We start from the raw sequence: 25702 nt of genomic DNA on the forward strand, positions 1-25702 counted from the left end.
AGAGCAGATTAGGTGTGTGTACATGCAGAGGTGGCTTCTATTTCCTTCAAGAAGCTGTTCATTGTTTACAAACATTTGCTCAATGAGCATATATTTTTATATTCAGAACATGTTTAAAAAATTGAGAGTCTAAGAACTTCAAATTCTTTAATGTTCCATTACTAAAGCCAGTCAAGTTTTCAATGGGGAAAAAGGAAAAAAAAATGCAAAATTCCTCTACTTTTAATACGATGGTTTAATCAATCTTCTAGTTGTGTTAGAAGTGTTAAATTTTTGTGAAAAAGTGTATCCTCCTCCTACAAAGTATTCATAATTCATGTCCCTTACACGGAAATATGGAACCAAAAAAGTTAGAAAGTAAAATTGCTTGATATTCTATTACTTAAGTAAGACTAATGATAAGGCTTTGGAATAATTTTCCTTCCTGTCATCTGCTCTCCTTCCTCCCTTCTGTACACTGGCTAGGGTGATTTTTCTGGGACAAAGCTTCCATCATATTAGATATCAAATTTTATGTTCAACTTTTCTCCATTTAACATTGAAATCAATCATTTCTCATATAATCGGGGATTCATAACCGTGATTTTTTTTTGTGGGCTACAAAATATTCCACTGAGTGGGTTTACTGGTTAACCATTTTACACATTTAAATTCTTTCCAACTTTTCAATATTATCAGACAATAACCGTTTTTATGCATGAAAGCTTTTTTCCATATTGAGAATAACGTTCTTACAATAAATCCATAAAAATGAGTTTGAGATCAAAGCAAATGAACATTTTTAAGGCTCTGAGGTACCTGTCTCCAAACTTCTTTCCAAAAGATTTCTGAGATTTTACACTGCCATCAGCGATGTATCACTTGGTATATAACCTCTACTATAACTATTGGCTTACTTCCTCACTTAGAGTGCAAGTTATTTGAAGATAGGGGTGTATTTTATTAAGTGTTTACCCCCAGCACCTGTGCCTAGCACAGCGTAGACGGTCAATAAATAATTGCTTAATAAGGAAAATCCCTGCCAATACAAGTTGTATGTGTGTGAAAGACAGACTGTGTGTTTTTCTCTAACTGGATAGATGAAAACGTGTCATCTTCTTTAATGTGCAATTTTTTTGCTTATAATTAGTAATTAAATTTCTCTTTTAGATTATATTGTAAAAATTCAGATTCTCTGAGGCAAATGGGCCTGGCACTACCCATTAGCTATATAACCTTGGACAAGTTCTATAACTCTAGGCCTCAACTTCCTCATCTATAAAATGGAGATAAGCTCCCATATCACAGAGCTCTTGTGAGGATTACATGAGTTAAAACACATATAAAATTAGAAGAGTGCTTGGTACATAGAATATGTTCAATTAATGCTGAATGAATGAACATGTGAATGCAAACAGTAGTGAAGGGCTTAAAATGAAATGGTCTCATCCCACTCCCACATCCAGCACTCAAGAAGCGACCGATTCTTTACGCAGGTTTTTAATTGTAAAATACGATATGTGTACTGAGAAGTGCACAGAAAAAAACTGTCAATGTGACAAATAAAAAGAGAATACTCACATAAACACTACTCGAATCTGAAAGTATTGATACTTGTCAGCATCTCAAACCGCCCCCTCCATATCCTTTTCTCATCACAAGCTCCTTCCCTCTTCCAGGTTAAACACCATCCTCACTTCTTGACAATCCTTTCCTTTAACCTGCATGCATCCCTAACAAAAGAGTTTAGTTTTGTCAACATCTAACTTCATGTAGAGGATCATAGTATAGGAAGTCTTTTCTATCTTATTTCTTTCTCTCAACGTTGGTTTAAAAAATTCATCCACATTGCTGCCTGTAGCTCTAGTTCATTCAATTTTATTGCTGGATAGTGTTGCCACTGTACGAATACACAAAATTTATTTAATTTTTGACTCTTAATGGACATTTGGTTTGTTTTCAGTTTGTGCTAATGCAAATCATGGACAGGAATCCTGCTGTACCAGTTATTCTGGTGCATTTACACAGGGCGGGGGTGAGGGCTGCTGGCTCACAGGCTATTTATGTACCTTCAGTTGATGGAGAGTGCTAAATGCTTTCCAAAGTAGTTGTGTCGATTTATACTCCAGTATAAACAGGGTAGAAGATTCTCATAGTACTTCAGGTCTACAATACCTGAAACTACCAGACTTTCTTTATGTATTTGTCAATCCGATTGGCATGTAGTTTCCTTGGTTTTGACTCACTTTTCTCTTATTACTTAATGAAGTCATACACTTTTCTCTGTTTACTGGCTGTTTGGATTTCCTTTTTCATGAGGTTTACATCAATATTGTTATTTTTTATTTATTTTTTTATTACTATTTATTTATTTTTGGCTGTGTTGGGTCTTCGTTGCTGCGTGCAGTCTTTCTCTAGTTGCGGCGAGTGGGGGCTACTCTTCATTGCGGTGGCTTCTCTTGTCATGGAGCACAGGATCTAGGCACGCAGGCTTCAGTAGTTGTGACACGTGGGCTCAGCAGTTGTGGTTCGCAGGCTCTAGAGCGTAGGCTCCGTAGTTGTGGCGCACGGGCTTCGCTGCTCTGCAGCATGTGGGATCTTCCCAGACCAGGGCTCGAACCCGTGTCCCCTGCCTTGGCAGGCAGATTCTTAACCACTGCGCCACCAGGGAGGTCCAACTATTGTTATTTGAATTCTTCTCCATTTCCAAGTAATACTCTTACATGACTATTTTCTCACTAATTTGGAGGCATTATCTGTTCACTTTCTAACTTACTAATAAGTAAGGGTTTAGTTCCTTTACACTCTTTCCTATGTCCACACTGCTCTGTAATGTCATCATGAGTTATTCCACTGCTCATGATCTCTTTGACTTGTAGTGATATACTTAAAAACCTACATTGTTGATCAACTATAAACTCTCTCAACGTCACGCTTTGTAAAATGAGGACATTCATACCATCTTCCCTTTTTTCTACCTCCTGTCTACCTTCCAAACCTAGCTTTTACGTTGTCAAAGTTGAAATTTATATTCTGTTCTATGTGCAGTTAAGTCTTCTGTTATTCGAGAGTCAGTAAGGAGTAAGGTTTAAGAGAACAGGCAGAGAGCCTCAACTCAAAGCCTCAATCCAACCTTAAAATAGGTACAGCCTGGGCAAGTTCCTTCCCTGTCTTAGTTACCTGTTCTCAAAAGTGGGAATGGGGCATCCCTGGTGGCACAGTGGTTCGGAGTCCGCCTGCCGATGCAGGGGACACGGGTTCGTGCCCCGGTCTGGGAGGATCCCACATGCCGCGGAGCAGCTGAGCCCGTGAGCCATGGCCGCTGGGCCTGCGCATCCAGAGCCTGTGCTCCGCAACGGGAGAAGACATAACAGTGAGAGGCCCGTGTACCGCCAAAAAAAAAAAAAAAAAAAAGTGGGAATGATATTAGCACCAACCTCATAAGGCTATTCAGAGGATTAAATGAGTTAATATATGCAAAAACACTTAGAGCCTAATATATACTAAGTACATACTAGTACACAATACATTTCAGTACATACCAACTTAATACTAATACATACTAAGTATAGTTTACTTTAGTTATTAGTGATTACATGCAAGTTGACGATAAAAGCTGCAAACCAAGACAGTATTGCCATTATTACAATTAAATTAATATTGCCCACTGCAGATGTACTGTGTCTCTGTGTACAGACTACACCTTGTTCCATACTGTGCCAGTGTCACTGCCCTTGTGCAGGGTGACCACATACCCCAAGCCGCCTTGGGCTGTTCCAGTTTATACCTGTTGTCCTGATGTTACAGCATTAGAGCGCCTCCTTACACTATTGAAGTGTAAGGAGTTTGGACAAGTTCTGGTTTGGACAACAAATTAGACAGGTGGTCATTACCCCTGTGTGTCACTGAAAAGGGGGACATCTATAGTGTCAAGTTTAAGTGGATTCTTCTCTTCCTCACCAATAGTACATTAAAAATCAATGATAGTTTAGTTTGCTTCATGTTTATGTCCATATAGCCTTTCGTCCTCTGGAGTTCAAGTTCCCTCTCCTCTTCCTCTCCCTCCTCCCTTCCAACAGTGCCTAATACCAAGTAAGTACAATATGCCTCAAGGTGTTTCTCAGCTCTCAATCACACAATCAATAGAAGCCTCTCCACTCTAGACTAGCTGCAATCTGCACCGAATCCCCTATTACCTTCCTTCTTGGTTTATTGCCTCATTTTGCTGGATTATTTCTATAAATAGCTTAAGGTGTAGCACAGGAGGTCAATTTTTCAAATTTCTTTGTGTACAAAATATCTTCTTCAGCCTCCACTTATGACTGATAGTTTGGCTGGATACAAACCCCTAGGGTGAAAATTATGTGCCTGAAAAACTTTGGAGGTATCTTTCTAATGCCTTCCAGGATCCATGGTGCTGATGACAGGTATGATAAGGTCAGATTTTAACTCTTTTTTTTAGGTGGCCAGTATTTTTCTCTCTGGAATGGATGTATCCTCTCAGTATTTTATTCTATTTTATTTTTTCAGTATTTTAAAGTTTCACAATGAAGGGTGCCTAGGTATGAGTCTATTCTTGCTCATCTTGCGTAACTATTTTCAATCTGAGGCCTGATGTCTACTTTCAGCTGTGGGGAATTTTGTTGCCCTTTGACAGCTTCCTTCCATTTTTTTTCTGGGTCTGGAGTTTCTAATAGTAACATGTTGGATCTCCCAGATGCAGCCTCTCTAACATATTTCTATCACTTTTTCCATTGTGTCTTTCTTTTTTATATACTGAGAAATTTTTTAAATTCCTACTGAATTTATTTCAGCAACCATATTTTCATTTCCAAGAGACCTCTCTTGCTTTCTGACCATTCTCTTTTTAATTAACACCCTAGTCTTATTTTATAGCTTTTTTACAGCTCTTTTTAAACCTCTCTCAGGATACTAATTAGGGTTTTTTCTTAAATTATTTTGTTCCCTAAATTGTCCCTCGTCCTACTAGGATACGTTTTCACTCTTTTTCCCCCTCTCACGTTGGAAGCTTTACTCAACTATCACGCAAATGACAGTTATTTTCTATTTAAGAATGAGTGCAGAAAGCTCCCTGAAGTCAACGATTGATTGGTTTCTTATGCAGGAAAAAGCGGGGAGTAACTGTAATAGGATCTCCCCCAAACACAATTTTCTAGGGTGTAAAAACTCACACTAGCTGCCCTAGTTCTTGCCAGTTTCACTGGTTTCAAAATGAAATCATCTCATTTCAGGAGTGTGAGGGAGGGGCTGGGAGTCCACTCCTCCAAACACAACCCTTCCATGAGCTCCCCTATTTCAGTCACACTTTTAACTAACTCCACCCTCTCTCCTACATGCGCATCTGAGCATGGGCCTACTTCTGCAGGTGGGGTCAGAATCCTCCTCAGTTGCAGGTGGTCGCTGTGCATATTCTAGGTGATGCTTTTCCTCTGTCCTACTGCTTCAGTTTCACACTCTTCCACTTGTCTTCCGTCTTTCAAAACTATGTTGAAATCTCTTGATTCTTGTGGGCTTATATACTTAAACACTTTGATACCATCATTGTAGTGTCTTGTGAAAACGGAGAAGAGCTAAAAGGGTTCTCAGTACCTTCTGAATCTGCTATTCTGTGGTCCAGTGTTTAAACTTCTTGGTCTTCCCCAGTGTCTATCATTGCTTTTAGAAATACAATCTCCTGGTCTATTCGTGAAGGAAATGAATACATCACATCTAAAATGACAAGGAATGACAAGGAAGGGTTAGATGCTCTAGGGCCTTGTCGTACTCTGCCATTTACTAATAAACCACTACGTGCTACAAATTGTAGGTGCTCATTTATAAAACGAAAGGGGGGTAACCCTACACGAACTATAGATTTCTCCTACTCTAACATTTCATAATTTTCTAAGTTCTTTTCTTAAAATTTCTCTATATTATCATTAATTTTAATTAAAAAAATAAAAATCTAACTTTCTCTTTTGAAAATCAAAGAGTAATTCCCATAGTCCTACAATAATGGGATAATTAGTTCTGAAACCTGTCAAGTTTCATGTTTCATATGAAAAGAAAATCACATTAAATAATTTTTAAAAATTAAACATGAACTCTGTAGCACAAAGACAAGGTCCCCCCAAATGGTGTTCCTTTATTTACTAGAAATGTTCAGCTCTGCATTAAAGCTGAAAAAAAAAGAAATATATTATTTTTGAGGTACAAAAGTTTCTTATGAAAATCAATTTTTCTTTTCTGTCCATACAAACAAAAATATGGAATGACATTAGAGGTCAGGTTTAGTTGGTAATAGAATGTAGCTTCTTGATATTTTTTATTTTAGGAAAGGAGAATATCAACATCAAAACTTTTTTTTTACTTTTATTTAAAATGAGGCCATATTTTCCTCTTATAAAAACAGAGTTCAGCTAGAACTGTCAATTTCCTCATCTGTAAAACAAAAACACTGAATCAGCTGACTATATTCATTCAGAACTCAATTTCTTTATCGTATGATCACTAAGGTTCTCCCTAAATCTAATATACTAAGGTTCTAAGGAAAGGAAAATATATTACTAACGACATGTTTTGATTTTTATTTCTTAGAGTTCAAATGTCCACCATTCACCCTGGTCTAAGCTTAAGGAACCATTCAAGGGGATACAATGCAGATGGGAGGGGAAAACAGAACCCTCACACAAGCTGTGGCGTGTTGCAATCAGGCTTCCATTTGAAAAAGAATCTTCTCTATAGCTTTAAAGTGATAACTTTGTACCTGCAGTGCTTCTTGTTTCAAACGGATTTTCTCTGGCTCTTCCTGAACACTTTCTGAGGAATCATCGGCCTCTTCGATTTCTGAGGAGGAAGGACTCTCTACTGTCACAGTCACAGGAAATTCTGATGGACCTGAGTGTCTGAAGAAGAAGATAGGAAATCACAGAGTTGTTACACTAAAGTGCAAAGAAAGAAGACAAGATTGTAAAAAAAGATAACACAAGCCAGATCCAAATATCCAAATATTAGAGGACATTTAACAAAAGTGATCTGAGGTATCATTATTTATAAATGTCTCTCACTGCTCCTTAGTCTAAAACAGGCAATGACTAAGTAAAATTACAGGAACTTATTTTTGCTATGTTACTGTCCAGACCTCTGTTGTACATGGTTAGGATTAGTAATGGGAATTGCCCATATTATTTTATTAAGTTTCTTTCACAGAAGCCAAGTGAAGAGCCAAGGTAAACATTTTTTCTCAGATCAACTTTATACTGCAAATGAAAAATTTATTCTTCACCATCAGACACAAACAGTCTGGAAGAAAATGTAGTTTTTCAGAGGAAAATACATCAGTAAAGGGACCGATGAATAATCAGAAAGTCAACATATCTAAGCTGGGAATAACAGACATTAGCATTTTAAAAAAGAAATCACATACACATACACAACTAAAACTAACCCATCAAAAATTTCATCTTCTCACCACACTTAAGCCAAAACTAGGGTAACAGTAATACAATTCTCCCATCAAGATTCACTGCCACTGCAATGTTGTTCAATAGGACAGTTCCAAACATTTAAAACCTGACCTGGCCACAACCCCATAAAAGTCTACAGATCATAAAGAAGCGTGCTGGGATTATATAACCACGCAGAAGACAAGTCACTAGGACATCATTGTGACAACAAGCAGCAAACCCTGCAGCACAGGAAAACCGTAACAGGAGAACGAGGTGCACACCTCTCTCTCTGGGCATGCAAGGGCAGGACTGACACCTAAGGTGCTCTTCTCTCAACCTCAGCAGTGGTGCCTTTCACAGAGCAACTATGCAGTCTCCCCGAACCACTGGGAAGGAGAATCTGATACTGACAGTATTAGCTTGCCATGAGGCCGTAAGCGAGGGAATGTGTGTGGCCTTGGTGAGAGAGCAGAGGTTTGGGAGATGTTGCTTTATATTGGCTTTCAGATCAGGAATTTGTACATATAGCCCGCAAACAACGTTTCTTGAAAACATGTGAACATTCTTCAGTATGAGAGCTCCATGTGAGGGGGTCAGAAATGGCACTCAAGTTCGTTTCACTGGGTAACAGCTGATTTGCGGACTGGAAAACAGGCTTCCTTGTTTACAGGCATAACCACAAGGCTGCCAGTTGTGTGCCAAATCCACACAACTACACAGTTGCATTGGGAGAGCGACCAAACATGTTTTACATGGATTTATTTCAGAGAGGGAAATGCTTCTTGTAAGGCTCTGTCAGTTTAAAAAGCAAGGAGAATGACCATCCACCTTTCCCAATTCAAGTCCTATATATCATAAATATGATAGCTAAACACCAGCAACTGATTACATACATCACGAGCTTTGATGAATGGAAAGCCCCTAAAAAGATATCAACAAAACGAAGTTAGATCTTCATGTAAATACATCACCAGTTAAACCCAGTTAATACAACTATTTAGTATTATGTACAGTATCCACACAGAATTGTGTATAAAAATAAATAAGCTCAAAACAAGGACCTGGAGGGCTCTGCTATGGAGAAAACTGAACAGAATTCAGGTGACTGGCTCGGTAATAACTCTCTGAACTGCTGAGAGGCCCCTTCAGTTCCTATGTTCAGGATGCTTGAGATTTCAGTCTCACTTCTTTAAATGGTGATATTAATCATTCTCTAATTTACCACCCTGTGTGAGGAGGATGGATGTGAGATTAAGTGTCTCAGGAAGAAGATAGGAAACCACAAAGTTGCTAAACTCAAGTGCAAAGACTGGGGATTCAACACTATAGTTTATGCAACAGCAATTCACATTACCATTTGCAAAACAGTAGTCGGTTGTCCAATGGGGATTATAAACATCCATTTAACATGAGCAACTGAACAGATATTTTACACAGTAACTACTTCAAGTACTATTTAAAATCAATTCTCTTTGTTTTCTTAAGCAATTGTTAATCCCCAATTTCGTGAGTACTACCAAGTCAGTCACTTGAAAATCATCTAGAGCAATCTCTTTCACTTAGCAAGCCTAAAGCTATAGTTCAACCATTTTATTTACTGTTCTGTGACAAAAATTACTATGAACAGCTATCCCCTGGATAAGAAATCAGGTAAAGCTAGTTTGACTCACTAAATCTGATTTACTGAGTTAATAAGCCAGTTGTTTTAGAATAGGTCTAATGCATAATTTTCATCCATTCTGTATTAAACTATTTCCCCTGTCTAAAATGTCTTTTTGCCCATTCGTACATATCCAAATTCCTACTTCTGTGCTGTAGGGCTTCACGCAACTACACCTGCCTTTAATGAAACTTTCCTCACATGCACAATTGGTGATAATTTTAGTCTCCTCAAGACTCCCACGGGGTTAGCTCTGTTGTGACACTTGAGAAACAACTTGAAACTCCTAATTACTTTTTGTTTTTCTTCCTTAGAGGGCTCATTGGGCAGAAGCCATGTGTGAGTTATCTTTTTTCCTCTATAGAAAGCACCAGAGACCGCTCACATAACAGAAGTTCCAAAATAAAGGACTCTGAATGATTGAAAAAGACAGGGAATGCAAACACGTTACCTGTTGCTTTTTGCACGTTCTGCAGTACGCCACGGCCGGAAACCAGACACACCAGGTGGTAGAGGTTCAGGACCATAACATTCTTTACCAGCAGAGTGTTTCCTTCCATTACTTACAGGTTGCTTTGCGGCCAAGCCTATGTTTGACAAAGCATGAAAAGAAGGAATCAAGATGCACCAAAGGTCTACAGAGCAACTGTCACATGTGTACACTTTGAAAGGAATCAAACAGGCACTTGACAATGATGCCAAGGCCATTAAAAAGAGGATCGTTTTGTACAAAGGTTTTACATAAGCCAGCATTTTTAAAAAATATAAGTTCTCTACAGTAACAAGTTATTTTAACTAAAAGTATTGAGATGTGCAGAAATGCAAAAATAAATTTTTAAAATAATCCCGAAGTATGATACATTTTATGTATTATGCAGAAACACTCAAGTTTACTGAATCTTAGAACACCTTTGGCATTTCTGAATCTCAAGGACACAGAAACACAGATACACCCATGACTTCTGCCAAACAGAATCTTCAGAATTAGACCAAAATTTCAATTTAAGATGAATTTTTCTATGTAAAAACAATAAAAGTTATAAGGCTGCAAGTTGCTGGGTGGTAGGTGAGTCAATGTTACTCTCCTATAAGCCTGTCAACCTTCACTGCTCCTTTGATTTCATACAGAAATCACACAAAAAAACAAATGAAACCCACTGGATAAAAGAGTGAAATGTGGATACTTATCCTATATTTCAGTAGTAAAGAGGCAAGTATCTTTATATGAAATATTTGGTTGCAAAAACTAGACCTACGTGTTAATATTTTATTTAGAACAAGCCACATATTAAAATTCACATTTAAATATTGAATTTGAATTTACTGAAAACAAACATCATAGGTTAAAATGGTTATATTTATCCTTCAAAGCTACTATATTTTGTGTTATTTTATTTATTTATTTTAATAGATCTTTATTGGAGTATAATTGCTTCGCAATTCTGTGTTAGTTTCTGTTACACAACAAAGCAAATCAGCCATATGCATACACATGTCCCCATATCCCCTCCCTCTTGAGCCTCCCTCCCACCCTCCCTATCCCACCCCTCTAGGCCATCGCAAAGCACGGAGCTGATCTCCCTGTGCTATGCTGTTGCTTTCTACTATAGTTTAGCAACATTAGGATGCAGGGTAAAATGGAGTGTATGTGGTAATATAGGACAAATATTTCATAGAGTGTAGCTTATTGATAATCACCACACGATCCTGTGTGATTTACATGCCTCTTAAAAATATATAGGAGCTCAGTTCATTTTGTGCTATTTTATTGTGTTTTTTAACTTAATTACGGTCAAAAAAATGTTTGTATGCATGTGGTTTGTATGTGTATACCCTTCCTTTACTTTCAGAAACGAATGCAAATACATTTGTATTAAAAGTTTTTTAAATTACACTTTTCTTGTTAGGAGATAAAAAAAATTTCTAATAAAAGTTCCCATCTGTTTTTAGGCATACATCATGACAATATAAATGTGACAGAATTCACACCATTATTTCACCCTACACTCACCAGGATCTAGGTATATACCCAGATACTGATTGGCTTACCTCTATGTCTCCAAATAACTGAGGCAAATAGAAAAAAAAAGCCCAAGAAATAAAATTACTCTTAAAATAGCTCAATGAGTTTGTACATTGCAGTTATATTTCCACTTTGTTTCATCATGCTAAATAAAAAAAAAAACGTTTAACTGTTTTCTTCTCATTCCATGATGCCCTATTATATACCACCAGGTACTAATTTTACAGAATTCCTAATATACATGCTTTATTAATATATATATTTCCATTTCTAATATCATAGCAAAAGTCAACTTAGCTATTTTAAGAATACTGTACACATGATATAAATTTTTAATAATAATATCTAATTAGTGTGACACCACAAATCTTAACTTCTTTGTATGTACTATTTGATTATTAAAATATCACTCTCTTGAAATAACAATTGGCAGACAATCATAAGCTTTTTTTTGACTTCATAAACACTCTTAACAACTTATTTAATACACTATTGTCCAAGCAAGTTGATTAACAGAGAATCAAAAACATACATCTTTAAGTAGAAAAAAAAAAGCTGTATTTATGAAGATGTTTACAATAGTTTATTTTAGGTTATTTCCAATTGTTCACCAATTTAAAAAATTGACCAACTCAATGAAACCTTGTGAATACAATGTTAAAAAGTATAACTATGAATCACAGAATTTAAATTTAGTATGAAAAGATAAGAATGGCAAATTATATTGAAGTTATGTGGAATTATGTTTATAGACAGCAGGAAGAGAAAATAAAAATGTAAATATTGCTAGATAGGATAATGCAATTAGAGGTGGTCTTTTAAATTTTTCATTTTTATGCTAATACAATACCTTTATAAAACCCAAAAATCTTCAAACAACACATTTTAAAAAAATTGTGGTAAACTACACAAAACAGAAAATTTATCATTTTAACCATTTTAAAGTGAACCGTTCAGTGATATTAAGTCAACAAATTTTTAAAACTTTCAGAGGGAACCTGAATAAAAGATGAGTTGTCCATTGGTGATTTTAATGTATCCGGTATATAACTAAAGTCACCACAAAACTCTTTCTGGGAAATTGGCAGATCATAAACATAAAATATTTATTTTGCTTTATATCAAACCTTATTGTTTTGCTGTTTCAAAGTTCAAATTTACTCACAAGAAAGAGTCAGTTTCATATTAGATTTGGTTTCACAAATGCTGCTCCTGCTATTCATTCTTATCACCAAAAAAAAAAAAAGACTATTTGTGACTAACGATAATATGTTCCAGAAAATAAAAAGTTAAAAGGTTTTCAATCTGCATTTCTGGGAACCTAAATTAAAGCATCACACAACATTTTCAAAAACAGAAAAGCCATTTGATTTGACTAAAAACTTAGTTTTAAGATGGCAGAAAGTACCTTGATAATTTTCTTTTAAGAAAGAAAGAAAAACAAGCCATTAAAGAGAAATTCTCCTGAGCGAACTGAAACATGTTATGTATGTCTGACTTGGCACTCCTTCCATCTGGAGAACTTTTTTGATAATTGCTTTCATCACAGAATGATCTAAAGTAAAATGAATTGAAGTTAGAGTAATTATTTCCCAATGAGTGGCTATTTCCATTTAAAACCAAAAGCCAACTAATTATTGCTTTTCCCATAAATTTAAATATGAAATCTACATTATGTAATTATACCCTTAATACCCCTTTGTGTATTCTAATTTCTTCCTCAGAAACCTAAGATGCCATCTTGCAGACTGCCCACAATGGCTACTATTTTGGCAGCAACAAAAGTCAACTGTAAACATTTTGCATCTAAAGTGGCTTTGGATACCTTTGGATAGAAAGTACAGTCTGAGCACTGTCCAGACACTTAGATACCTAAAGGGCATCTAAGATAACAAATCAAAGTCCTGATATTCCCTCAAAAGCTGCTCCTCCCATCAGCCCCCTTTTTCTAAGTGATACCACCCAGTTGCACACATAATCATCAACGACTCCTTGTTACTATTCCCTTCATACCTCACAACTAATCTATCTGCAGGTCTTGTTAGCTACACCCTGAAAACACAACCTGAATTCAGCCACTTTTCACTTGCTGCAAACTTCCAACCTAACCTAGGCCATAAACATCTCTTATTTGGACCCCTGTGATAGTCTCCTAACTGGTCTCCCTGTTTCTCTTCTTTATCCTCCCAAGTCCATTCTCTATACCAGGTCACCTTATTCAGATACTATTTGGATCATGCCTTTTTCCAGTTCGAAACCCTCTACTCATTTAGAATAATCCACATCTTTACTCTGGCCTTCAAGACTTTACAAGAGCAGACCCCTGGCTAGCTCCTTGACCTCATGTCACACCACATTCTTCTTCACTCAGTACTCTGCCCAGATTGGCCTTCTTGCTTTTCCTTAAATACTCCACCCACCTACATGCCTGCATACTCATTGCCCCCTTGTCCTGGAATGTGCTTACCCCAGATCTTCCATGGCTTGCTCCTCTCTTCATTCAGGTCTCCATTCAAATGCCACTTCTCCAGTGAAGCTGGCCCCTAACTAACCTGTCCAATGGAGTCCTACCTGCCCCCCTCACTCTTCTTACATTTAGATATTTTTGCACTTCCTACTCTCTAAAATTATATTACTTATCTCTTTACTAATTTCTATCTGAACTCCTTCACTAGAATGTAAGCTCCATGAGGGCAAGACTTTTGTCTGTCTGGTTCACTGCTTTATCAGTAGTGCCTAAACCCGTATCTGGCACACAGAAGGTATTAAAAAAAATTACTTGTGAAACTGACAAATGAATAAAGTACTCCTTGCAAGAATTCAGAGGTTGCACAAGAAGCAAATAATGCTCTTGGTGGAAGCAGGCTTAGTATCTAGGTTCACCTCTATTCAGAGTAGAGATAAGAACAATTTACAAGTATAAATCACTTTAATCAGTGAATTATCTGCTCAAACCATAAGGGAAGTACAACATTAGAAAAGTACTGTTTTCCAGGATACAAACAATTAACAAATTCAAACAACGTGTGTATAGAGAATACACACTAAAAACCTATCATGAAAGTATGATGGTCAAGAACTCTCGCAGTAAAAGGTCAGACAAAAACCAGAACAAATGATCATGAATTCTAGTAGTTCTGGGGCTGAACAACCTACTCATTTAATCAAAAGGGATCATCGCAAAAGCACAGGTATTTAAAAATATTACATGAAAGGAAACTATCATGAGTCATTTAAGTGTTGAGTGGACCATCACATTAAAATAACTAGAGTCTTTCAACGCCCCATGACATACAGAAATAGCAAGTCAGACATATGGATCTAACAGCATATGATACAACCCTTACAAACTGTCACTACAGAAGAAGGGACGCCCGGTGTAATTAACCAACTAGCCAAATGAATACAAACAGCCAGTAAAACTCACCAGTAAATCAAATGAATACAAAATAAAACAAAATGTGGTTATTCTCCTATCAGATTAAGCCAAGATTCTGTAAGAGAAGTCTTTAAAATGTCTATATCCTTTTGATCCAAAAGAAATAGTCAGAGATATAGGTAAGGATATATATCAGAGTACTTTTTGTAACTGAAAAACTGGACATACCTTTTATACAAGATCGGATAAGCTATGTGCACTGTGGCATATTCATATAATGGAACACTGAAGGGTCACAAAAAAAATGATGCAGTAAGGCTTCCCTGGTGGCGCACTGGTTGAGAGTCCGTCTGTTGATGCAGGGGACACGGGTTCGTGCCCTGGTCCAGGAAGATCCCACATGCCGCGGAGCGGCTGGGCCCGTGAGCCATTCCCGCTGAGCCTGCGTGTCCGGAGCCTGTGCTCCGCAACGGGAGAGGCCACAACAGTGAGAGGCCCGCGTACCACAAAAAAAAAAAAAAAGATGCAAATTTACTGACTTGCTAAGATGGTCATACTGAATTAACTGAAAAAAGTTATAAAATTTGGAGTAATCCCACTTGCATAAAAAAGGGAGAGGTACTCATTTTTGTAGTCTTAGAGTTTTTTAAAAGTGCTACCAGCCAGTGTTTGTGAGAGGCAGGCTTCATTCACATCCACTCTTGGGGTGGACTACAAATTGGCATAGCCTTTCTGGGTGGTAATTTGGCAATGTGTATGAAAAGTCTTAAAAATATGTCACACTTAGTCATTCCACTTGTAGTACCTTATTCTACAGAAGTAAGCCCGATGGACACAGAGATGTATATACAACGTATTCACATTGTTTCTGACATGGAAAAGCAAACTGTCTCAATCTAATTGCAAAGAACTGATTATAGGACATCAATATGATGGAACACTACATGATACCTCATTAAATGAAAAAAGCAGGAATATGAAATAGCAAGTATACTACAATTCTATTTTTGTAATCCCTAAGTGTACAAATATGTTTATAGAAAACAATAAAAAGACTGAGAATATATACACCAAAATGAACAGTGATTATGTCTGGGTGTTAAATTTATAGGTAATTTTTCTCTTGTTACTCTGTATTTTCTGTAAAGAATATATGTAACTCTTAGAGAAAGTTTAAAAGCAACATAAAAGCTATCAGAAAAATGAGGCCTTAAAAAAAGTCCTATCACAACAGTATCATGCCAAAAGCTAAGCATATATTACATTAAAAATTCAGTATTTTCAATTTAAGAATTTACCTCCAAGCCATAAATCCTCACTAAGAGATTCTGCAAAAGCACGAGCACCCAGGTCACCAATGAGCTTGTTACAGTTCAGAGCGTTGCGCCTCAAACCAGGCATACAGTCAAGATCAGGTCTCCTGGAACGAAGACTCTCAGCTCAGGTTTCTTCATGCCTTCTGGTAGTCTGATACTTCAAAGATCTAATGGGATGAAATTAAGATGCTTCAATAAGGAAACAGGATGTGCCTACTGAGCATGGCTTATTATGTCAGAGATTTACACACACACATATCACGCATATATGCCAGGAGAATCAAGCTGAGAAATTAAACAGTCAGTTCTGCTTTACGAGTCCAGTGACCCACATTCTAGTCGGTCAGTGATTAGATTCCAGCCACTGGATGACCTGTTTTTGAACAGTTATGTAAAGTTGGATAACTCAATTACAGTCTAAGAATTATTTTCCTTATCTTCTAAGTCAGGGAATTGATTCTAAATTCTATCATTGCTGAGGCTCTAAATTTCATCATTCTGTCCTCCAATGGTCTCCAAACACCTGACTGGGCAACCCATAAGAAAACTTTTTAATATGCATCTTATTTTTTAACAAATTATATACACAAAGTTCTATACATATAATTTAGGTACATTATAAACTACACAGATATTTTTAAATGATACAAAGCTAAATAGGTTCTAATATTTTCTTTTCCTAACTCCTAAGGCATTATTGAATTTTATTTATTTTTAAAAAGTATTTATTTATTTATTTGTTTCTTTGTTTGGCTGTGCCGGGTCTTTAGTTGCGGCCTGCCGGATCATTTAATTATTGCATGTGGGATCTAGTTCCTTGAGCAGGGATCGAACACAGGCCCCCTGCATTGGGAGCGCAGAGTGTTAACTGCTGGACCGCCAGGGAAGTCCCAGGCATTATTTTTAAAACTATATTTACAAAATGGATCTTACATGCTACCTAGGGTGTGGACACAAACTTCAGAGGCCTGGACTATGCACAGCCAGTTTGATGTGCCTTGGGAAGATAATGGTTTGACATTTAACCACAAGTCTTGTCTTAAAGACATTCAATTCTTTATATTCATAAAATCAATTTTGGTAACCGGGAACACTGACTTTAAATCAAAAAAGCCTTGTTACATTCTTGAAAACATAAAAGACTCAAAGTGCCTTTGACACTCTAAAAGCAAAATCATTAGTGTCATTTTCCTATTAACAATGGCTTATAAAAGCTCCAAGCAGAAATAACAGCAATCACTTACACAGTGCTTAGTATGTGCCAAGCACTATTTATACAAATGAGTTCATTTAAACCTCACAACGAGGCATAGACGTTAAGTGATTTGTCCATGGTCACTAGCTATGAAAAGGGAGAAAGGGAATTTGAACCTAGGCCATTTGGCTTCGGCACCCAAGTTCTTGACTGTTCTCTACCCGAGGGGTCAATGGACTTGCCCTGTATAGGCTCAAAGAATTTTTCAATTTCTAAAATCTAAATTTAAACATTTCCAGCTTTGTGGGCTATACAGTTTCTGTTGCAACTACTCAACCCCACTGGCGTAGGCTGAAAGTAGCCATAGCTACCATGTAAACAATGGGTTCCACTATGTTCCAAAAAACTTTACAAAATCTTTACAAAATCAGGCGACGGGCCGGATCTGGCCCACCAGCCATAGTTTACCTATCCCTGATCTGCACCACCAAACTATTAAAAAGACTTCATGTCAAATTATTAAATAACTTAGGCCTCAATACAGTAATTATAACCACTGTAAAGTTGTTAAGGCATTAGTTTAAAAACTGTATTTACAAGTTGCCGATGTAGTGATGTTTATTAGTTTATAAACTACAGCAGCTAATAGACACTTGATTCATTTAAATCTTGAAGACTATAATTTAGTCTTGAAGACTAAATTAAATCTTGAAGACTATTATAAACTATAATAGTTTCTTCACAGCATCACAATCAATGTTTTCAGTAACTAAAAATACATAGAAGTATTATTATGTATTATATATTAAATCTCCTATTTCTAAAATTAAGTGGACTATCTTTACTAAATGGTAGAATCCCAAACTGAAAACTGGTCTTATTCTTTCAACAAAACGAAAGATGCACTCACAGGTATCAAAAGACAAAAATTAACTGCCATCTGTGTCAATGTATTAATGTGCTTCAATCACATATGTTTTCATGAAAGTTTAAACATAAAATCACCTTTAAGATCTTGGCCATGTAATCTGCTCCCTGCCAAGTCAGATTATACCCCGTGAAGTTTACTGTCTTAAGAGTGATAGAGTTCTTTACACCTTGCCAAATAACTAAAAGGAAAAAAAAAACCCACACACACAGTAAGATGAAGAGCCTATACGTTTGTCAATCTTAACTTATTTGCTTTTCTTGAGTCAATTGGCGGTTTACAGCCACATTCTTAAAATCATTAACTACAATCTTCCCAAACAGGTAATTGATGAACTGATGCATTCTAAAGCTTGTCAGTAACAAAGTTATTCCAGTTTACAGCAACAGTTTAATTCTATTTAGTACTAAAACTGAATACACTGGATACTGCAAACTTTCTTCCCAACCACTCAGTAAAGTACTACATACTTTTGAGACAAAGGAAAAAAAAGAAAAACCTAAAGAGCATAAGACTCTTCCGATTTTCAGTTCCAATGATACATGCCAACCTTGATGATCAATCAGCGATTTAAATGTCAACTATAAACCCAGTATTTTATTAGCTGCTATGCAGTATACTAGAGCAATAGAAGAGGGAGGACCTCAAACCCTCTGTTTCCTCAAATTGAAAGGCAGGCTTCCTTACCCCTTCAGACCACTAATGGACACAGGGAAGGTACACTAATGTTTCAGGACCCCAATCAAGAATCACCTGCTTTGTGATTAGGTCCATCATACACCCTCACCAACACCACTGAGTTTGCTGCTCCTACGGGACGTTACATATATTTCCTATTTGAACACATACCACAGTGCATTATAATTATGATTGCAGATAGATGTTCTAACAATTTAAAGAGAATGATGACTTTTTTGCTCTTTACATCTTGCTATTTCCCGTCCCATAATATTTCTTGAAGAGAAACCATAAAAATATAAAGAAACACAAAAAACAGGAAATATACAAAACGTGTGGTTTGTGGCTTAACACAAACTTAAGTAAGATTAATTCTGACAGTATCCAGCATGACAAACTTCCATGGTACAAATGAAAATGGACCCAGGTTTGAGCAGGTACAGGAGACAAGCCACGCATGCACAACACCAAGAAAAGGTAGACAGGAAAAGGTAGACAGACATGGTGTGTAGGAAATCACGAGACCAGTCCAATGGGAAGAGACTTAAACAAGACTGAAACTCACTTTCGAAACCTCCGTCTCCAACTGGACAATTCGCAAGACACAGGTTCACCAAAGTGGCCAAATATTCAATCCCTTTAATGGGGAGGAACAGTTTTAAATTTTATTGCTTTAGTTTGCCCCAAAAGCAACTATCAAAGGTTGGCAGGACACAATGAAGGCTTACTTTTGTTAACATAGTTAAGTCTCTCTCTCTCAGAACTAGCCCACTTAGCTCCAGGTTCCTTAGCGCACCCGATGCACTTACACAGCCTTCATGAGCTTTACACAACTGGAAGGTCACATCTTTATTTCTTATCGCAGGAACACGACTTCTGTAAACTTCATTTCTGTCACAACCTAAAGCAAAAATATTGTAAAATGAGTGGTTTAAACCATACATTTTATCATCATTAAAAAGCACCTAAATAAAAAGAAAAAAAGCATCTGCTCTGTGCTAAGGATTAGAAAGGACTCCTGCCCTTAAAGCCTTCATTAAGGAGGAAGATGTATAAACTCAAAATTTCAGTCACATGAGATAAATAAACATAACCTTTATGCACAGAGGTGCCTATGGAGGCAAAAAGTTATATCTAAGTGACAGCTTCATGAGAACCCTGAAGTAGAATCTAGAAAGATGAGGCTATGCAGAGTTGGAGTAGGAGGTGCATTAACTGCAGAGGGAACATCTGTGAAAAGACACTCAAGCCTGACTCCTGCTGGGCACTGTAAATACTTCAGGTGGGGACGACTAAAGGCCAGGGGTCCAAGTGTGAGAAGAGACACAAAGGAAAATAGAGGAGCTGGCAGAAGCAAGCCTGGGAGAGAGCATGGCTTTTATCCCACAGGTGATGAGGCCTGGGACTACCACTAGCTGAGTAAGGGTGCCTCCGCTGATTAGAAAAAGGCGCCCCGCTGCTGAAGGACCAATTAGACAAAGGAAGTGATCCCAAAAAGTTCCCCTTCCTCAGGGCCAAAGAACGCCATGACGGGGCTTCCCTGGTGGCGCAGTGGTTGAGAGTCCGCCTGCCGATGCAGGGGACACGGGTTCGTGCCCCGCCGGGAAGATCCCACATGCCACGGAGCGGCTAGGTCCGTGAGCCATGGCCGCTGAGCCTGTGCGTGCAGAGCCTATGCTCCGCAACTGGAGAGGTCACAACAGTGAGAGGCCCCCGTACCGCAAAAAAAAAAAAAAAAAAAAAAGAGCCCCATGAGGCTTGGCCCAGCACAGTTCAGACTACACGCCTCTAGGCAGGGCAAACGCTGCGTGGCTAGTATGCACTAACTCTGTGTGGGCAAGCCATTAGCAGCATTATTTTAAGCATAGCTTTTTATGTTACAAGATCACTCAACCCGAGTAGGCAGATGAACTTAGAGGAGTTGAGCCCAGGAGCTGCGAAACCACCCAGGAGTTTCTGCCATAGTCTGGGCAAAATGTAATATGGATGAAGAAGCAAATTTAAGAGGAGGCCAAAATCTACAAGCTAGCCCCACTGGATGCAAGACATAAAGGAAGTTCAGTGAAGGAACTCTGAAGAGAATGGGCTCAACAATAAGTTTTTGTTACATTCAATGTAAAATATGTGGCAAAATTAAGTACAGTGGCCTTTAAGGTCCCTTCCAGCTCTAATTTCTTTTGATTTCTAACTTATTACTCTGCTTAAGTAAAGTCCCTTCAGAGGTACAGAACAGTTCTTACACCTGAATGGGATGCAAAGAATAATCTGACTTCTGTTCACCAGGGGATGAATTGAACTGTCTTTGCAGGAGAGAGAACAGATGGTGTGAACCCCAGATCCTAGTAAAGGGCCAGGCACACGATAAGTATTCAGCTTTTCGAAAACAAACGAACAATCATTTCCTTTCCTAGATCTTCACACCCTTCCTCTGCTAGCTACTTTCTCTCAGCTTATAAACATCCTCAAATATACCCACTTAAAAAACTCTCAGACCTATGACTCTTTGGATATTCTTGTGGATAACTTAAGTCTCTCCCATGCCTTCAAACACCTGTCCTTCCAGAAAGCCCAGATCTGTATCTTGGGCCCAGACCTGGCCCCTCTACCAGGCCCCTCTAAAGCACTGAAGATCAAGTAAGATCCTCTCCCCACCTCCAATCCCTCACTACTGTGCTCTGTATCTCACAAAAAGATGCAGCTGTAAACTGTCACCCACACTTGCTGCCCTCCCTTTTCTAACTGGTCACCAGGCCTCACCCATTCTCTCTCAGATCTGCAAAATCCAGTCCCACCTTTTATAACTTAAGTGGGACCCTTTGATTACAATTCACGCTGCACCCAATCAACTGCCTTCCACATGGAGGTCCCAGTGAGCCTCTAAACCAGAATTCCATTTCACTGTTCTTTGGTGTTTCCCACAGCCTTCAGGATAAACATCCAAACTTCTGACATGACAAACAAGGCCCCTTTCTGTGGGGCCCCACTAGGTTTCCAGTATCAACTCTCATTGCTTTCCCAAACCCTGAGTTCCAGTCCTGTACCTGAGTTTTGCCATATTTTTTTATATTTCTCAAACTTTGACACACACTGCTCCCTCCTGCCACCCCAGGAGCTTCTACATATCCTCAGAAAGGATGGCGCCTCCTCCAAGAGCCTACCCTGAACTTTCCCTTCCAAGATTCTGTGCTCTGCAAAGGGGAAAGATGGCGGGGAGGGATACATTAGGAGTTTGGGAATAACATATACACACGACTATATATAAAATAGATAATCAACAAGGACCTACTGCATTAGCACAGGGAACTCTACTCCATATCCTGTAACAAACTGTACGGGAAAAGAATCTGAAAAGGAATGGATATATGTATAACTGAATCACTTTGCTGTACACCTGAAACTAACACAATATTGTAAATCAACTATACTCCAATATAAAATAAAAATTAAATTAAAGAAAAAAGAGATTCTATGCTTTGTAGCACCAGAACTCACTTCTTCCAGAACACTGACTACTGTGCTTGTGTTTACTTGCCACCCAGTAGAAGGGGAGCTTACCTAGGGCAGAAGCGTCGTCTCCAGCAGCCCTTGGTTCTGACAACTCATTCAAGTACCAGGATACTTTACACACATAACCTGCTTAATTAATTCTAAGAACCCACAGAAAGAGTGGTTTTTAATGTCATTTTACAAGTGTGGGGATTGTAGCGCAAAAGAAACCTGCCCAGGCCACAGAGAGCATAAGCCCTGGAATTCAAACCCTAAGCTGCCTTCACACTGGTGCTCTTTCCACTATAGGATACTATTGAAAAAAATTTCTTTTTCCTGAGCCCTGTTTGAATGGACAGGAAATGAAGCTGGGATATATCAATTTCCCAATCGCTTTGGTCTGTACCAGGCAAAGTCATTCAACACACCAGGTAACATCTGTGCAACCATTAACGACGCTCCAAACTGTGCTAAGTGTTCTACATTGTAGAGTCTACAAGCATTAACAGAGTGAGACCTTGTAACCTCCACAGAGAGTGGGTCCTGTTAAGCCCATGCTACAGATGAGAACACTGAGACCTAGAAGCCTTAAAGCACTCGGCCGGGGTCACCGAGCTGGCAGGGGTCCTAAGCCGCACGCCCCGTCTAGTGCACGCACACCCGGGCACTGGGCACCGGTTCTAGTGCCCACCCTCCACCTTGCACCATCTAAAACCCCGCTTCTCAGCGCCCACATGAGGGCCCCTGGAAGCGGGAACTACAAACCTGTCTCGCCAAGCCGTGGCTGGAAGAAACTCTGGATACAGATCACGGGCAGAGGGTGCTCAAGAGCGGCGTCCAGTCAACCCCACGGAGGCGGTCGGCATTGAAGTCCAGCAGCCCTCCCGCAGGGAAGCGCGACCGGCGGGCAGAGGCAGCGAGTCCTGCAGCGCACACAGCTCCTCACAGCGCCAGAAGTCGGCCACGCTGTCGCGGCGCAGCTTCACCGAGTGATCATGGCCGGAGCGTGGCCTCGGGGACGCTGGCTGCGGACACGATGCCCACAGCCGCCTGGCGGTCCCTGCTCGCCTCCCGGCCCCTCGGGCGCCCACCACCCGGCGGCTGTGGCGCCGCAGCGTGGGCAGGACCCATGTAGCAGGCGGAAGACGCAGGGCCACGGGCCCCAGCTACGCCGGCCCCCTCCATGCCACGACCCCGTGACCCCGCATCGCCAGCTGTTGGCGCCGGCCTCAACGCCCCGCGAGACGCGGCGCGGCGGTTTAAACTTCCGGGCGGGACCTTGGGGGCGGGGCTTGAGGACGTCAGCGCACGCCCCGTGCGCCAGCACGCAGCCCCGCCTCCCAAGGGGACCCGGCTTGAGGAGCAGTGGTGGAAGCTTCGAGACTAGGACGGCGCGAAAGGTAGGCGGTGTGGAGAATTTGGGGTTTCGAAAACGCGTTTGCTGACTGATCCAAACAAAAGTGAGACATGATTGTATCAGCGCATTTTAAAAGTAAACTCCCACTAAGTGTCTGTGCTCGCGCCGCCCAGGAGAGAGTGTGCACTTCATGAGGGACACAGGAAAGGCTGAGTGAACGTTTGCCTGTGGTCCGTTACCTGGTGCGCGGGTGTGTGAATTTCTGCGGAGAGCCCTTAATTTCTGTAGTTTCTGCTGACTTGACACGGTGGTTGGCAAACGGTGACGTGTTCCGTGCATTCAGGACATGATCGTGGTTACTAATAATCACTTTGTTTATTTATTTGTACTGACAACTCCGAGAATTTACTACTGAATATCCACTTTACAGAGGAGAAACTGAGGCGTAGGAAGTGAAGTGACTGAGTGAGAGGAAAGACTCAGACGATTGGTGTCAGTAAATTAACCCTGCAAGGAGGCCGTTAGACCGCAGTGGCTCTAGCGATGCGGCTGCCTACGTAAACCAACCAAAATCTAAGCCTGTCAACGCCTCAGGGTGACGAAAACCGCTGAGGACACCCAGTCACAAACCACCAACTAAGCGTTAAAGCCATAGCAAATCAGTCATTTCCTTGCTCTGCTTCTGCCCTTTTAAAATAAACATCTCTGCAGCTCCTATGGCTGGAGTGCTCCTCACCTCTTCCGCTTTGTGGTGCCTGAATTGAATCTATTTTTGCTCACATAAAGTGTTAAAACTTTAAATATGCCTCAGTTTGTCTTCTAAGATTGGCCGTAGAAGTTGGATTTGTGTCCAGTTTCTAGAACAGTGGTCGTCCTCTGGTCAGGCCTTAGGCGTTACGTGTACAACGTTGCTCTTCTACCACCACCTTCTGGATGCCTCCACCCACTACCAGCTCCCACGCATCAGGTCCCCTAGATGTGGTCAGCAGTGGCTTTTACATGCAACGTGCTCACATTATAACATCGCAGACACTCCTGTGTCCTCCAGCCAGTGTGTGAAGTGAAACATTACCATTCCTGTTGGAGAGTCCCTGGTGTGACCACTTTCCCAAACACAGCCACTCCCCAGCTGACCCTGGACTGTTTTTTTCATTGGGGTCTGTTTTTCTTCAGATGATTTTCTAGTAATTTATACAAATATGTGAATCTGGATAAACTAATATATTTTACTCTCAATTTCAGGTTGCATCCTTTGCTCTCCAGCAATCATTGGAGTGCTGTTTTCAATATGTCCACGCAGGGATTCAAAATAACAAAAATGCTTTTGAAAAATAATGTCGTAGGTTGACAGAGTGGTTTATAAATTATAGCATACACTTATGCACTTAATTCTTCCTCACAACCCTGCTTATCATGGCTGGAATTGCTGCTACCCCTGTGGGGTCAGCTGTGGGCTGGCTGTAGCCGGGCCGGGGGACTGACGGGGCCACATGCCTCTTATGTCCCAGCTAGTAACTGGGGCTTGTGCTCATGGGGGTAGCAGGGCTCCGAGAGGGAGAGTAGAAGCATCGTGGGACACCATCGTGTCTGCTGCCTTCTATTGGCCATGGCAAGTCACCTAACTTTAAGGGTGGGGAAATCAAGTCTGCTTCTTGATGGGAGAAGTTGGAATGTTACATTACAAAGAGTGAGGACACAAGGAGTCAACCTGGAGCCATTTTTGCAATTTGGGATGGCGCTTGTTGCCTTCCTCAAGGAGGACGTCCAAAACCATTTTTCAAACATCTCAGGATCCTATAAATCTCCACCTCTGGTTTGGTGACCCATAAAAATTCCCAGTCAGTTTTGGTGAGGGGACACTTGGTGACAGTGTTGTCTTTCGAAATGAGTAGTTCCGTTACCGACATTACATTGCTCCCTGTACATTATTTATAAGGTTTCCCTGTTTGTATGTATTGTACAGGCCTCTTTTTTTTCTTTCACACACCCTAGAGATGTCATAGAGGCAGTAAATGTGTCCAACTTTTTGAGAAATTGGATCAAGTCTTACCTGTATGGAATGCTGTCATACGATGTCAATTCCCACTACAGTACCTTTCATCTGACACACTTAGGGTCTATAAACAGATTAAAAGTAGTAAAAGACATGAAGCGAGAGAATTTTCATTATCTTGTGCTCTGAAATCTTGGATTTTCATTGGGCCTGAAAATGTATTTTTTTTAGTAGGGACATAGAAGCCTCTAGCGGTATTC

At 39.6% G+C, this 25702-nt stretch overlaps 1 protein-coding gene across 1 annotated transcript in view; it reads right to left on the bottom strand.

Moving 5' to 3' along the window:
- The window catches only part of LOC307195071 (centrosomal protein of 78 kDa-like), a 32232-nt gene extending 8820 nt beyond the window's left edge, over positions 1–23412 (bottom strand). The window contains 5 exon segments of the mRNA XM_079938756.1: positions 6746–6884; positions 9539–9674; positions 15788–15972; positions 19416–19507; positions 22858–23412. Coding sequence (XP_079794882.1) covers positions 6746–6884; positions 9539–9674; positions 15788–15890 — 378 coding nt within the window. The 5' untranslated portion in view covers positions 15891–15972; positions 19416–19507; positions 22858–23412.
- Positions 23413–25702: the final 2290 nt, after the last annotated feature.

The sequence above is a fragment of the Stenella coeruleoalba genome (genome assembly GCF_951394435.1).
Source record: "Stenella coeruleoalba genome assembly, chromosome: 12".
Classification (NCBI taxonomy): domain Eukaryota; kingdom Metazoa; phylum Chordata; class Mammalia; order Artiodactyla; family Delphinidae; genus Stenella; species Stenella coeruleoalba.